This window comes from Muscardinus avellanarius, assembly GCF_963383645.1.
Source record: "Muscardinus avellanarius genome assembly, chromosome: 16".
NCBI classification, from domain to species: domain Eukaryota; kingdom Metazoa; phylum Chordata; class Mammalia; order Rodentia; family Gliridae; genus Muscardinus; species Muscardinus avellanarius.
The window spans coordinates 43,253,922-43,269,209 of record NC_137802.1 but is presented as its reverse complement, the minus strand read 5'-3'; the positions used below and the strand labels follow the sequence as shown (position 1 = coordinate 43,269,209).

The following is a 15,288-nucleotide window of genomic DNA, read 5'->3' as shown; positions in this document are numbered from 1 at the left end:
TGTTTTGAAAGTCAAGTATACTGGTTTCCAGAGCTGCTTCAATATGGACCTGCATTAAAAATCCAGCCAAAAATTTCACTTAATTTGTTTTCTCATTTGGAAAAAGAAGACTAGTGTCGCAAATGTTATTAGGGTTGACTGCTATAACATAAGTTAGGATATAAATATGAAATCTACAAAATATAAAATTATATATGCATGTAATAGATTATTGTTCTTTCATGTGCTTTGGAGACAATGTGACTATAGGAGATAAAATAATTGTCTTTCTAAAATGTCCATATGCTAATCCAGAAAACCTTTTGTTACTTTAGATGGCAAGAGAGACTTGGCAGGTATGATTGGGTTAAGGACCTTGAGATGAAGAGATCATTCTAGATTGTAGATGAACTGAATGCAATCATCAAGGTTTTCATAAGTAGGAGGCATGGGGGCCAGAGTCATAGAATGAGATGTGATGGTGGAAGCAGAGGCTGGAGTCAGGCAAGGAAGGGGCCCTAAGCTAAGTAATGCACATGTATTCTAGAAGGTGGAAATAGAAAGGCAGTAATGGATTTTCCTCAGAGCTACCAGAAGCCTTATAGTTCTATTGGCATCTTGATTTTAGGACTTCAAAAATTTAGAACCACTGCATTTGTTCTAATATCACTTACTAGGATGTATAGAAAGGCGCTGGGGAGAAAATTACTAGTGTGGAGTTTTCTTCAGAGGGAGACTGAATGAGGGTTGGGGTGATCATATGGTTAGTTCATGAGCAGAGAAACCCTGTGTCCTGAGCTTCGCATGATATTAGAATCAGCAAAGCCTGTTGGTCAAAGATGGAGCAGGAGGCAAACATTGAATCTGAGTCAGCTGCCAAAGAGAAAAGGCATGGCCACCAAACATGAACACGCATGCAGGAGTGGAGAGAGGAACCAGAAGCCAGAGTCTCAAGCCAGAGGTTAAAAGGGCCAGGGAGAGGAGGTGGGTTGTGTGTGGGTGTGTGTGTGGTTGGAAGGAAACAGCTGGGCATGCATCAGGATGAGTACCCAAGGTCTACTGCCCACAGGCAGCCTCTGCATACCTCAGTCTACCACTTTGCTTCTTTACTACATTTCTTTTTTTAAATTTTTTTTTATTGGTGCACTGTATTCATACATTGTAATGGGATAAAAAACTTCTGTAGACATACATGCACACATCACCCAGTTAACCCCTACCCAATCCCCACCCCATTCCCTCCCCATCCCTCCTTCCCATGCTTGGCTTAGTGGTTGACATCTAATACTATAGCAATTTATCCAAAATTAACAATGATAATCTCATATAACAGATTCATTTGTCTGACATCAAGCTTTTGATCACTTAGAGATAACATTTCAATATTTTTTTGTTTTCTTTCTTACCAGAGGATATTTTTTCTTTATTTTAAGATGAAACTAGCATACCTTTATTTATTTTTCAGAAAAAATCTATCCTAACAGGAAATATGAACTCTAAATATCCAAAACAATCTCAAAAAATAACAAAGCTAGAAGATGTACATTTTCTGATTTTAAACCTTTAAAGCTACAATAATTGAAACAGTGTAGTACTGCTATAAAGGCAGATATATAAACCAGTGGAGTAAAATAAAAAGCCGAGAAATAAATTCTTCTGTATATTGTAAAGTTATTTTTGACTAGGTTTCCAAGAATATTTGGTGAAGGAAATAATAATCTTTTCACTAAATATTGTTGAAAAATAATAATTACATGAAAAAAATAAAATTGGACCTTTACCTAACACCATATACAAATATTAACTCAAAGTAGATAAAAGACCTAAATGTAAATCTTAAGACTATAAACTTTTAGAAGAAAACCTGGATCATAAAACTTCACAACATTGAAATTGGCAGTGATTTCTTAGATATTATTTCAAAGACACAGGCAACAAAAAATAAACAAACGAACTTTCTAAAAAATAAAAAAAAAATCGTACATCCAAGGACAATGTAAACAGTCAAAAGTTACTTATAGAATGGGATAAAATATTTCCAAATGCTATATCTGAAGGTATATTAATATTCCAAATAGAAATCCTAAAAATTAACAACAATAAAATAGGTAAAAGACTAAAATAAATAATGAATCTCCAAAGATAACCAATCTTAGTTGTCTGATGGATGGAAAATCTTGTTTCTCTGGTTCTGGTGTGTATTACCTATTTCTTCTTTGTAGTTAATCTCTTTGAGTATTTTCTCTAGCGCTGGTTTTGAAGACATAAATTCCTTCAGTTTCTGTTTGTCATGGAAGCTTCTTCTTTCCCCATCTAATTTGATAAAAAGTTTTGCTGGGTAGGAAATTTTTGGCTGGAAGTTGTTTTCTTTCAGAGTTTGGAATATGTTACTCCAAGCTCTTCTGGCTCTCATGACTTGATTTGGGAAGTCTGGAGTGATTCTAATTGGTTTGCCTTTGAATGTCACTTGGCCTTTTTTGTTGCCTTTAAGATTCTCTGCTTGTCTTCAACATTGGTCATTTTGACAATTATGTGGCGTGGGAATCCTCTTCTCCGATCCTGTCTAAAGGGAGTTCTATACATTTCCTGGACCTGTATATTGACCTCTTGCTCTATGTTTGGAAAATTTTCTGCAATTACTTCCTTGAAGAGATTATTGATCCCTTCAGTTTCACCTTCTTTTCCCTCCTCTATTCCGATTATTCTTAGGTTAGCTCTCTTAAAATGGGCCCATATTTCTTCAGTGTCAGATCTTTACTACATATATGCACTGGAGAATATCTCTGCTGGCTAACGAGTTGCCCAAACTGAACTCTAGGATCCTTGTATAAAACTCCTCCTTTTTTCTCATCATATATGTTTGTCATAAATCTGGAAACATCAGCTGAAAAGGCTGAGGGTGAGGGACAGGTTAACTAATTTTAGTTTCCTTCTGCAGATCTTCTTCAGTTAAGGGCAAGAAAAGCAATATCTCACCCAGAGAGTATTACTTTCCACCTCAGGATTTGGAAATGTTATGCTGGAATTATGTCTAATTCATTTTCAAAGGCTATCTGGTGATTGACTTGGAGTGAGCATTTTAACAACTGTTTGTGGCCTTTCTTGACCATGGCACCAAGGGCCTTAGTCCTAAAGTTGTAAGGAACTGAATTTAGCCAAGGAGATGCATAAAATTGGCTCCACAGGAGTAGGTAGCCAGATGTAAAACTTTTGCAACCTTGGGGACTCCTAGAAGAAGATTCAGCTAAGCCCTGCCCAGAGTCCTGTCTGAAGAAACTATGAGATAATGTTGGTCATTTGAAGCTGCTAAATAAGTGGTTAGTATTATTGCTGTTGTTATATGGATCATTTGAAGGGCGGAGGAGCAACTTTCTCCAGAATCAGGATTTTGTTTATTTTTCTTTGTGAGGGACAATTATTCCCATCTATTCTGACCCAATTCAATTTAGCAAAAATTAAGTTATGAGCTCCTGCTGCATGTAAAGCCTATGTTGCATCCAGGAGGGGAAGCTGATGGGAGAAGACAAGGTCCCTTCCCCTATAGTCTGCACCCTCCCTAGAGGCCTTACTACTTCTACATTACCCCATATATTCCTCTTTTTTTCATTGGAATTCTACAGTGTAACAATCCCTCTCTTGGCATTTTAGTGCCTTGAGGGTAAAATGGAGACTTGTAGCTGGTACAGTAGTCTAGGATCAGGCCCTTGGAGCTGTCCTGGATCTTAGCTCCCTGAGCTCTTCTTCTTCCAATAGCTATTCACTACCAGGCTTTCTTCTGGAACATTGCTCATTTTGCTTCCCTTTCTGGATTACAACTTCATCTCTTTCTCCCCAGCAGAATCTGACCAACCCTAAGGACATCACCTCCCTTCGGCCCTCCTTGGCTTCTTGGACTTGGTATCTTTTAATATCCTCTAGAAGAATCCTGGAAACATTGAAAGGTAGTAAATATTTGCCCATCTCCTTCCCACTATCCTCAGCACCTTGAGCTATAGTGGAACTTCTACAGCGACTCAGGACGAAGCATGGCCATGCTGACCAGATGTCCGGGAAGAGCTTGGTGGACAAAGGAGCTGAAGAGCTCAGGTTTAGCAATCTGGGTATAGTCATTTGAAAGTGGTAGAATTCAAGAGAGGCTTTTGCCTACTCTAGGACTTTATACAGTTGGGAAAAAATACACAGCCTAAATGTCATAATTCAGTGCTGTAAAAGCAATGTGAGCCCTCAGGCTCTGTTGTTCTACTCTGAAAAGGAGAATGGAAACTTTCCTTTCAAACATTACCACATGAAGCAGGTATTGGAGGTGAGGAGGAGTTGCTTATTATTTTTGGCAACTGACTATTCCACTAAACTGTAAGCTCCAAGAAATTAGAGGTCATCTCTTTTTATAATCCTAGTTCCTAGCATAGTGTCTCATCCAGAGAGAAAAAACAATTTTCCTACTCTTTTAGATAAATAGAATGTGAATCGATGGTATTTGGCACAAATTTTCCTGAAATGTGTTAAATGTGTATGTGTATTTATGCTATACTATAAATGTGTTATATATGTGTGAGATATATAATTATATGTGTTATACACATTTTATTATTTTTTATAGATACACTTTAAATTCCACTAAGCAAATTTTGTGCTAATTATGCAAAAAATGATTAACCCAATATTCTTGGTTTTATAGTCTTAGGTTACAAGTTTATTATTTCTTACCTGGAAAATTAAAAACAAGAACCTTATTGATGTTTCTGCTTCTGTTATCCTCAGAATAGAGTACATTCCTATCATTGTGGTCAAATCTGGCTTTCTAGACACACATTTGAGTATATCTCTCCAGAACTTAGGAGTATCCTAAAATTTCCTAATTTTTAAAGAGATCACATTTAAACTTCTGAAGTTCAGGAGACCTCAGTGTTAAGGTTCACTCACATTATGGAGAGTAATCTGCTTTATTCAACGTCTACTGATTTAAAAGTTAATTTCTCCTATAAATACCTTCACAGCAACATCCAGTTGGACCTGATATCTGAGTACCATGGTTAGCCAAATGAAGTTAGGACTTATGTCCCTAACACAAAGAGGTCAATAATCTAGCCCCTACCAACTTTGCTGGCCTCCCATTCATGGTACCAACTTTGTACTCTGCTTTTTAACACTCAGAAGTATCCACTGCTCCCCGAAACCAATGAATGTTTTTTTTTCCCTATTTGCCTGTGCATCTAATATTCTTCACATCCTCCTCCATCTCCACTTTGAGTATTGAACGTTGTCAAGACCCAGTTCTAACTTCCTTCAGCCTTGTACTGAGATACTTGGATATGAAGAAATCTGAGCTAAAAGTAACAGAGAGTTTGACAGATATAGCTCAAACAATATGAATTTTGTTATCTTGTTGACCAAAATCAATTAAGAGACAGTTTCATGGTTAATTCAACTGTCAAGTCAAGTAGTCCATAAAAGATAAAGGTTTTTAGCCAGATATGATGGTGCATGCCTGCAGATCCCAGATACTTGAGAAGCTGAGGCAGGAGGATTACAAGAACTCAAGTGTTTAAGACCACCCTGGGCAACAGTGAGAAATTGTCACAAACAGAGAAAATGGTACAGTTTCTTTCAACTCTCCATTCTGCCATATTTAGGGTAGCCTTTGTCCCCAAGTTTATTCAGCAAGCTTCCCCTCATAATATTTCCATGGGTAGAGTAGCTTATCACATGTTTACATACACATTCGTATTTTAATCAGTTCTCCAGAGAAACACAATCAAGAGAATGTGTGAGAAGGGGAAGGGGTGGAGTTGGCTAACATGATTTCAATCACAAATTTAAATCTTTCAGGGTGGAGTTCATGTTCAATTTTGAGACCAAAGGCTTCTGGAAGCAGAATCCTTTGTTCCTCAGGGGACCTGTGTCGAGGCTCACTCACATTATGGAGAGTAATCTGCTTTACTCAAAGTCTACTGATTTAATGGTTAATTTCACCTAAAAATACCTTCACAGCAACATACAGCTGGACCTGATATCTGAGTACCATGGTTTAGCCAAATGAAAACCTAAAATTATGCTAACCAGATCCCAGCTATAAATGAAGGAAGCTTAAACGCTTGTAAATCAATACCTAAAGGACAGATTACAGATTTTTCTCCATGGTTATCTGAGGAAAAACACCAACTCAAAATTGAGCCTTGAACCTATGTAAAGAAATAAAATGATGGCAGAGAAAAAAATACCAAAAATGTGGAGTTGACATCAAAATCTTGCAATGACCATCCATTGCTGCCCATGGGCATTTCAGTAGTGTGTAGAATCTCTGAAAACATAGAAGTAACACGGAAATACTAAGCAAAACCTGGAGTGAATCCCCATTGTTGCTCAAATTCCACATTCACAAGGTACAATAATGTAATTATAAGCATGATTCCTGGGATATTTTGAATATGAAAAAAAGATTCCCCAAGAAAAAATTACAAACATTCTGTTGTAGTGATGTTTCAATGAAAAGTATCAGATGTGGATTCCACTTCATATGAACATAGCTGGTTTCAATTATAGTATTATAAGTTTATTATTAGAAATTTTGTCATCCCTGGATGAATTAATCAAGTCAGTTTCTATGTGCACTGGGCCAAAGAATAAATGTGCTGTGGTAAATTTATCAAGCTAATAAGGTCAATCTTTGATGCTATTTGGCAGCCTACTGGGTTTTTCCTGGGTTACCCACTCTTCCTTACAATGCCTGTCTTCCTTGTATTGGAGAGCTCTAAGAATATCTATTTTTGTCCCATAGTACAAATAAGAAAAGATATGTTCAGAGGAGTTTGGTAACCTGCTTAGCTCTGCCCAGCTCATATAATGGATTCTATAGACTAATGTGAAGGGCAACCAACACAGCAGCCAAGAATGAACCAGGTGACCTGGGACACTGTTCTTTCTACCTGCTACCAGTTACAGAAACTTCAGCTGACACCACTGGTCCTCTATTTTCTGTGCTTGAGTGGAGATCACATATTGACTCTGCTTGGTAACTATACCTTAAAACAGCTCACCTTCCTTCCCCCTCCTCTTCCCTTTAACATCCTTGTTCTTTCTCTTTTTTCTCTACCCACTGAAGTCATGTAGCCCTAGAAGGATGAGAACTATGATGAGGGGAAGACAAGAGGGAGAAACAAGGACTCTCCACTTTGCTCTATAAGTCCTGCTGTGTTGCTGGTTCTAACCTGTCTTGGTTCTCTATTCTCTGTCACCATGTTGACCACATAGTTTGACTGTTATTTCTAGCTGTTGCTTATCATTATAGGCTGAGTTTTGAGATTGGATGCTACTGCAGTGACATGGATGCTACTGCATCCTAGAAAGTGCCATTGCCATGGTCAGCCTTTCCACATGTTCTGTTTTACTAATGTTAAGTAATAGAGTCCTTCTCGCTGGGTGTGGTGGTGCATGCTTGCAATCCCTGTGCTTGGGAGGCGAAGACAGGAGGACTGCGCAGGTTCGAAGCCAGCCGCGCTGGTTTAAGAGACCCTATGACCCTGTTTCCAAATATATATAGATAGTCTGGGAGTGTAGCCTGGAGGTAGAAGGGCTTCTAGGAACCCCAGTACCACAAAAAAAAGAGTCCTTCATTTAACTAAATGCCTACAGAGATTTAAATTTTAGCCCTCCATTTCTCTATCTCTTCTCTCTCTTTCCAAATATTCTATTCTATTCTATTCTATTCTATTCTATTCTATTCTATTCTATTCTATTCTCTCTCTCTCTCTCTCTCTCTCTCTCTCTCTCTCTCTCATCTCCTGTGGATGGAAGGAACTGAGGATTGCAGGCTCAGATAGGGAAAAAGATATTCTGGTCAAGTTGCTACTTACTCAAACTTTCTCTTTGTGGAGAATTCATCTAACACATATATTGCCTTTTACAATACAGTTCATGCCACATTAACAAGCATAAAGTTCTGGAAAAAACAATACTAGCTTTTATCAAAAATCTATAAAAGTTTTAAAATCAATTGTTATTTTAACTGTACATACTTATGGGGTATGGTGCAATGATTCTGTATCCATGTGTACAATGTGTAATCAGCAAATGAAGATACTTAGCATTTCTATCTCCTTAAAATATTTAAAGACAAACTTATTTTTTAAAAAATGAAATAAACAATAAACATACTCATGGGGTATGGTGCAATGATTCTGTATCCATGTGTACAATGTGTAATCAGCAAATCAAGATATTTAGCATTTCTCTCTCCTTAAAAATATTTAAAGACAAACTTATTTTTTAAAAAATGAAATAAACAATAATAAATGTATATTTACCTGGAACAAAGCTTCCCTGGACCACCTCCTTGTATGCCCACCAGCCTTCATGGATTTTTGGTGAATTTTGTTGAGCTAAAAGAAAAGCAAAATAGAGATTAAGATGATAGTTCATAAGCATACTTGGCTATCCAAGTTAAAGAAGAACAGATACCCACAAAAGAAACCTTTTCTACCCAAAGTCATAGTACATCAACAACCCTTATTCTTTCACTTCTCTTTTATTGATAACACCATTCACATCCAAATATATTGTCATGGACTATTATAAAAAAGTTATAAAAAAGTTTTGGAATATTTTGGTGGCAGTGAAAGAGACAGTGATAGTGTATTACAGTCTCCTGCTACTTATTTGATTATTCTCTTCCTAACTGTCCCCTACACACACACACATACACACACACACACACACACACACACACACACACACTACCCTGCTGCACTTGAGATTAGGAGGCAGATGGTGTCCAAGAGCCAGGTGAGAACTCTGAATGCATTTTTTTTGAGAATTCAAGAGTTTTGAAGAAATCAAGCTAGAAGGCTGAAGGGTTCTGAAATAAGCCAGATTTCAAGACCCAGGAAAATGAAAGCAGGAATATAAATAACCATGGTGGGTATTTATAACATCACAGGGAGAAAGGATGGAGGGCTCAAAATATTGGTAAATATTATAGGGACCTGTGAGGTCACACTGACATGACCTATGAATAATCCTTGAATTTAGGACAGTTGACAGGTGGATTTGGAAAATTCCATCCATATATATTCATATATTCATATGTAAATTCTCTAAGGTTTAGGTAACATGTAAATTCATACTTCTCTCTTTATTAATTAAAATGCATTTATAGTCAGTTATTCCATGTCAGAGGAAACTAAGGTAGATTCAATCTTACATGCAATTTGACTTGTGTGATGCAAATGTTAAATCTTCACTTTAATTCTTTTTGTTTCAATTTTTTTTTATTTTCAGCCTCACTTTTTAGTATCCTGGATATGATACTCATTGTTCTGGGTTGGAAAGAATGGGTACAAGTAGATGCTTGAGTGTAGAAAGAGGGTTTTCTAGATCGCCTTAGCTTCCAGATGAGTTTGCATTTCTTAGTTCCACATGTCTGCTCATAGCATAGAGAAGATATTTTTTCTGCCTATTATAGTAAGACTTCTTCAGTGTATAGATGTGAGGTCGAAAGACAGTTTATGACAGTGGATGAATGAAAGAGACAATCCCTTCTTCTGGAACTCACAGAATAACCTTCACACTGGGGTTAGGAGACATCAGAAACAAGTAAAAAGGGTAAAAAAAATACTAAAGGCTTTGGAAAGCAATCATATTTTGAGTGGCCCAGCAAAAACCTAAGGAATGGATATATGGGAGGTAGACTGGCTTTCCTGGTATTCGATCCTCCCATGTACTGTAGATGGGGTTCATATATTTCCATTGCCCTAAGGAAGACCCTCAAGCCACCTGAATTGAAAGCTAATGCTCTGGGGAGCAGAACAAGGAGAAAGTGACCTCAAATAGAGATTAGGAAGTTCAGTTCCATCCAGCCAGGCAGTCCAACAGAGGACTCATTAGAGACTCTGGGAATTTATGACAATAGGGAAAGACAAGGAGATCTGAAATCAATCAGAAGCTCTTTAGTCCTGACCAAATCAGAAAACTGGTTCAAAATTTCATGGTAGCTGGGTGTGGTGGTGCACACTTGTAATCCCAGCATTCGGGAGGCTGAGACTGGAGGATCGTGGTACATGGACATCCTCAGCTACTTAGTGAGGCCCTCCACAACTTAGTGAGACCCTGTTTCAAAATAAAGAATAAAAAAATAGGTCAGGAGATGTAGCTCAGAGGTTGAATGCCTCTGGTTTCCATCCCCATGCCCACAAAAAAAGGTTTCATGGAGTTCACTAAATGGATGGACAAAGACCATTTCTCTGGGTTAGAGAGAAATGGGTTAAAAATAAGAAAGAGTTCTGAATTTTTTTCCTGTGCCTTGACCCTGTGTGATCCACCTCAGTTTTCTCCTCAGTTCATTGGAGGGTCACTGTCATAGAAGAAAGAGGGTGTTCCTAAAGTCCTAGAAATACATGAGCTCCATAGTGCATTCACAAACATATCAAAGTTAATCACTAAGTCCAACATGAGAAGAAGGGAGGGGGGAGAGAATGGGGTTGAAATTGGGGAAGGGCTAAATGAGTGATGTGTGCATGTATGCCTCTACAATCTTGTACCCCCTTAAGGTCTATGGCTAAAATGCATCAATTTAAAAAATACAAATAAAAATAAAAATGAAAAAAGAAATACATGGGCTCAGATGTTACCTAATGCACTCAGCCCTAATGGCACTCTTTTGAAACAATTTGTGATGCTCGTCTTGACTCATATTCTTGACTCATATGAAATACAGTGCACAAGCAGTACAAGCTACCAAAAACAAAACAAATCAAAACTAAACCTTGCTAATTCGCTAAGTTTGAGCCCAACTTCCCTGGTTGTGGACCATTTTGCCAGCCTAGAAAAGATTCACATTTCTACAAGTTTGAAAGCATTGAACTATGAAAACATTATAATGACTTTGCATGAGAGATAAGCCAGAACTGGTTTTCTTTTTCACAGAGAAGAATTTCTGAATTTTATCAAAATTCACTAAGACTTACCCAAACAAAACTGTGGTCTGTCATTAAACAATATAAATAATAAATATATAGCCTTCTTACTTTATACTCAGAGCCACTTAGGGTAGCTAGCTGGCTTCTCTTTGCATATGATTCATTAGGCAAATAAGAATCTCTCAACACTCAAAATTTTTTGTTTTGCATAAGTTTTTAGCAAATTGCTTCACAAGAATTTTTGTATACTGTGTTTACACCTGTCATTAAAAAAAAACTCAACATAATGCTTTGACTAAAACATAAAGGAAGCCAAGTGTGGTGGCATACCCCTGTAATCCCAGTACTTGGGAGACTGAGACAGAATGATCACTTGTTTGAGAATAACCTCAGGAACTTAGTGAGACCCTATTTTCATATAAAAATTAAAAGGGCTGGTGGTATAGCTCAGAGGTCGAATGCCCCTGGGTTTAATTCCCAGTAAAACATACACACACCACACCCACACCCACACCCACACACACCCCCACACACACCACACACACACACACGAGAAATAAAAGTAATTTATAATAATGCATATTTCAATCTGTAATAGCTTGAGCAAAATACACTAGAAATAAAAAAAACCAGTGACTTCTAGCCAAATATGTCCTATTGCCCAAGAGCCAAGAATAATTTCACATTCTTAAGAGGTTGAAGAAAATAAAAAAAAACCAATACCATCTTGTGATATGAGAAAATTATATTAAATTTAAATTTTCATGGCATATAGCCATTCCATCTGTTTTGATATTATCTATGGGTGTTTTTCAATGATGAAAGTAAAGTTAAATAGTTTCAACAGAGACCATTTGGCCCCTCAGAGCCTAAAATGTTCCTTCTATGGTTCTTTACTGAAAAAAAATTGACTGCTAATTCACACACATATTTTCAAAAAGAGAATTAATTATAGTGGATGCAGCACTTTAAATGGAATATAAATGAGAAATGTAAGGAGGACAGTTTATAATAAAATATTATGTATATCAATGTGTAAATGGGTATCATACACTAGAAGATAAAATGAAGAAATTGGATGTTTAACTGAAACTGGTACAAATAAGGCCACTTCCTTGGATTGGAGATTCAGAATCCACAAGCAGTATTGCAGTCAGTGGTATAATTTTTCCAAAATAATGAACAACTTCTGTCAAAATTTAGATAAAACTAAAATACTACCTTCTCTTGATTTGCACAGTACTTGCATTGGTGAAGAGCAGGGTATACTAAGAATTTGTAAGAGATAGTCTGTTCTATGCAAAATGGAGTTTGTTGGTTCAGATAAATAAAAGTGTTTCATTCACTTGAATGTCTGCAGGGACGGGGATAATTTATCATTGTTTGGAACTGTCTAATATATTACAGCTATGCTCCCCTTTGGCTGGTGCTAATTGCTACCTCTTTCATTATAACAATCTCAAGAGCCCTCATTAATTTCCAAAATAATCGCCCAAGAACAGTGACACCCCTGTTGACAGTTGTTGACCTATGGGACTATTTATATCACTATTTATATCTTCTAAATGAGTTAGAGTGAAACATTGTGTTGAACACTCAGCAGAGGATGGTGTTTTATCTAAATAGGTAAAAGATGTGTCTTTTTCTATATATCTAAATTGTGGCCAGATGCCAGGTGTGGTGGTACATGCCTTTAATCCTAGTACTTGGAAGGCTGAGACCAGAGGATTGCAGGTTCAAGGACAGCCTCAGCAAGTAATGAGACTCTTATAAACCTAAGGAGATACTATTTCAAAGTTAAAAAAAAAGATAAAATAAAATAGAGTATAGTGTAGCTCAGAGGTAGAATGCCTCTGGGTTTAAACTCCAGCACTACATGATAAATAAATAAATAAATAAATAAATAAATAAATAAATAAATGTAGCAGTATGGTAGTGTATGCCTTTAATTCCAGTTATTGGAAGGATGAGGATCATAAGTTTGAGGCCAGCCTCAGTAACTTAGAAATATCCTTAGCAACTGAGTGAGATGTTGTTTCAAAACAAAACAACAACAGCAAAAAATTGGGGTTATAAATCAAAGGTAGAATATCCCTGGGTTCTATATACTATGCAAATAAATGAATTATAGTATTGTTTTGAATACATTTGCCACGCAATCATGTAGTCAAATGTTTCTTTTTATTCTTGTGCTTTTGATCATAGACTTAAAAACTGTATTTCTATGCAGGATAACCACTGAGTAAAAAAGAGCGAGGAAGAGGAGAGGAGAGGAGAGAATGATACTTTCCATTAAGATGGCAAAAAAGGGAAAGCTATCTCTATTAAAATTCTGAGTAAAATGACTAGGTTTTGAGATTTTTAGATGTATATATATTCTCTCTTTTTCACCTGTGTGTGTGCAAGTACACATACACACACACACACACACACACACACACACACACAGTAGTCAAAATATTAATTTAAAAGACATAATTTAAAAGGAAAAAGAAAAGGAAGCCCCTGAATAATTAAGAGTGTTAACAATTGTCAAAAGTGTCACTGAAAGCCTCCATTCCATCCAGAAAGTTGTAGAATAGTCCCCTCTCATCATCTCCAAAGATTGCTTTGTCAGCTGTCTGATGCATTCAGCAGCAGAATTATGTAAGATTCAAGGATGTGACAAGGCTGTTAGTCTATCTGAATAAGTGTCCTTAAGGGAAGAATTCTAGATTTCCCACTACCTTTCTTTGACTTGCATTGTGATGGACCAAATCCACCTCCCCCAAATCACTCGGCCCAAGTAAAGCCCATCTGGTGTCTATCAATTACAAACTATGATGTCTGCAGGCTGAAGTACAGAAAATGAAGATGTTTTATATGATGTGTTTCAAATGCCCCTGGATATCCATCCAGTCTGGCCTCATCCCGCTTAGTCATTTAGAAAGAGAAGATGAAGCCAGGCAATATGGTGCACTCTTATAATCCCAGCACTTGGGAGGCTGAAATAGTAGGATCACAGGTTCAAATCCAGCTTTGGCAACTTGGTGAGGGTTCTCAGCAAACTAATGATACCCTGTTTCCAAAAAAGAAATAAGATTGGACTGGGGGTATAGCTTGGAGGTAGAATGCCCCTGGGTTCAATTTCTAGTACCAAAAATAAAAAGTAAAAAAAAGGGCAGATGACATTTTTTTATGTGTGTGGTACTGGGGTTCCTGGAAGCCCTTCTACCTTTGGGCTACACTCCCAGAACTATTTTTTATATTTTTATTTGGAAACAGGGTCTCTGAAGCCAGCCGCACCCCGAATGGATGACATATTTATAAGGTACCACTTTTAAAGTTCTACCACAGTAATAAAAGGGGCTGATTTGAGATCGAGCATGCAGGAAAGTGTAGGATTTCAATTTTAACACCTCCCCACCTCAGATCCTCTGCAGCCTTCTTGTTGTTGTTTATGCCTAATTTTCAGTGAGTGGAGAGCTCATTGAGATACCTCAGAGCAAACGGGGGAGCAGAGAGAAGCCTTCACTTCCACAATATCTGTTTCTATTTGCCTATAGACTGGAATTTTTTGCTTAACATGCAAACAGCTCCTGGGAAGAATACAGGTGTCTACAAAAATATGTGTTAACAATAAAAGCAGCCATCACTGCCAGACAAGGAAATATATGTAGTAAAAGAATATATTTCAATTTTATTCTTCAATGTGGCATTTTGAGAACTTAGGAATTCCAAAAGAAAACTCAGGTTTTTGAAAAAGATGGAGAACTTATCATTATCATTATTTTTATGCATATAAGGGAGCTGGGGAACAAACAAAGAAGGTCACATGTGAAACTGTGAGTTCTTAGAACAGGAGCAGTAAACTTTTCCTGGAAAGAGCTTTGTTCTTTTTCAAGAGATTGTTTTGGGTATCTAGAGTCCATATTCCATATTAGGATAGATTTTTTTCTGAAAAATAAATAAATAAATGTATGATAGTTTCATCTTAAAAAAAGAAAAAATATCCTCTGGTAAGAAAGAAAGCAAAAAGAAATATTGAAATTTTATCTTTAAGTCATCAAAAGCTTGGTATCAGACAAATGAAACTGTTATATGAGATTATCATTGTTAATTTTGGATAAATTGCTATAATACTAGATGTCAACCACTAAGCCAAGCATGGGAAGGAGGGATGGGGAGAGAACAGGGTGGGGGTCGGGTAGGGGCTAATGTGTGCATGTATGTCTACAAAAGTTTTTTTTTTTTTTATCCCACTATGATGTATGAATACAGTGCACCAATAAAAAAATAAAATAAAAGATGTTAAAATTTTAAAAAAGAGTCAGATAGTGAATATTTCAGGTTTTGAAGATCATCCTGTCTTTGACCCAGCTGCTTAACTTTGCCACTGTAGTGCAAAAGCACAGTA

At 36.9% G+C, this 15,288-nt stretch overlaps 1 protein-coding gene across 1 annotated transcript in view; it reads right to left on the bottom strand.

Moving 5' to 3' along the window:
* Positions 1-15,288, bottom strand: part of CA10 (carbonic anhydrase 10) — a gene marked incomplete at both ends in the record, with an annotated part of 532,584 nt that overhangs the window by 447,426 nt on the left and 69,870 nt on the right. Inside the window, one exon of the mRNA XM_080712393.1 lies at positions 8,283-8,357. Coding sequence (XP_080568519.1) covers positions 8,283-8,357 — 75 coding nt within the window. The remainder of the gene's footprint in view (positions 1-8,282; positions 8,358-15,288) is intronic.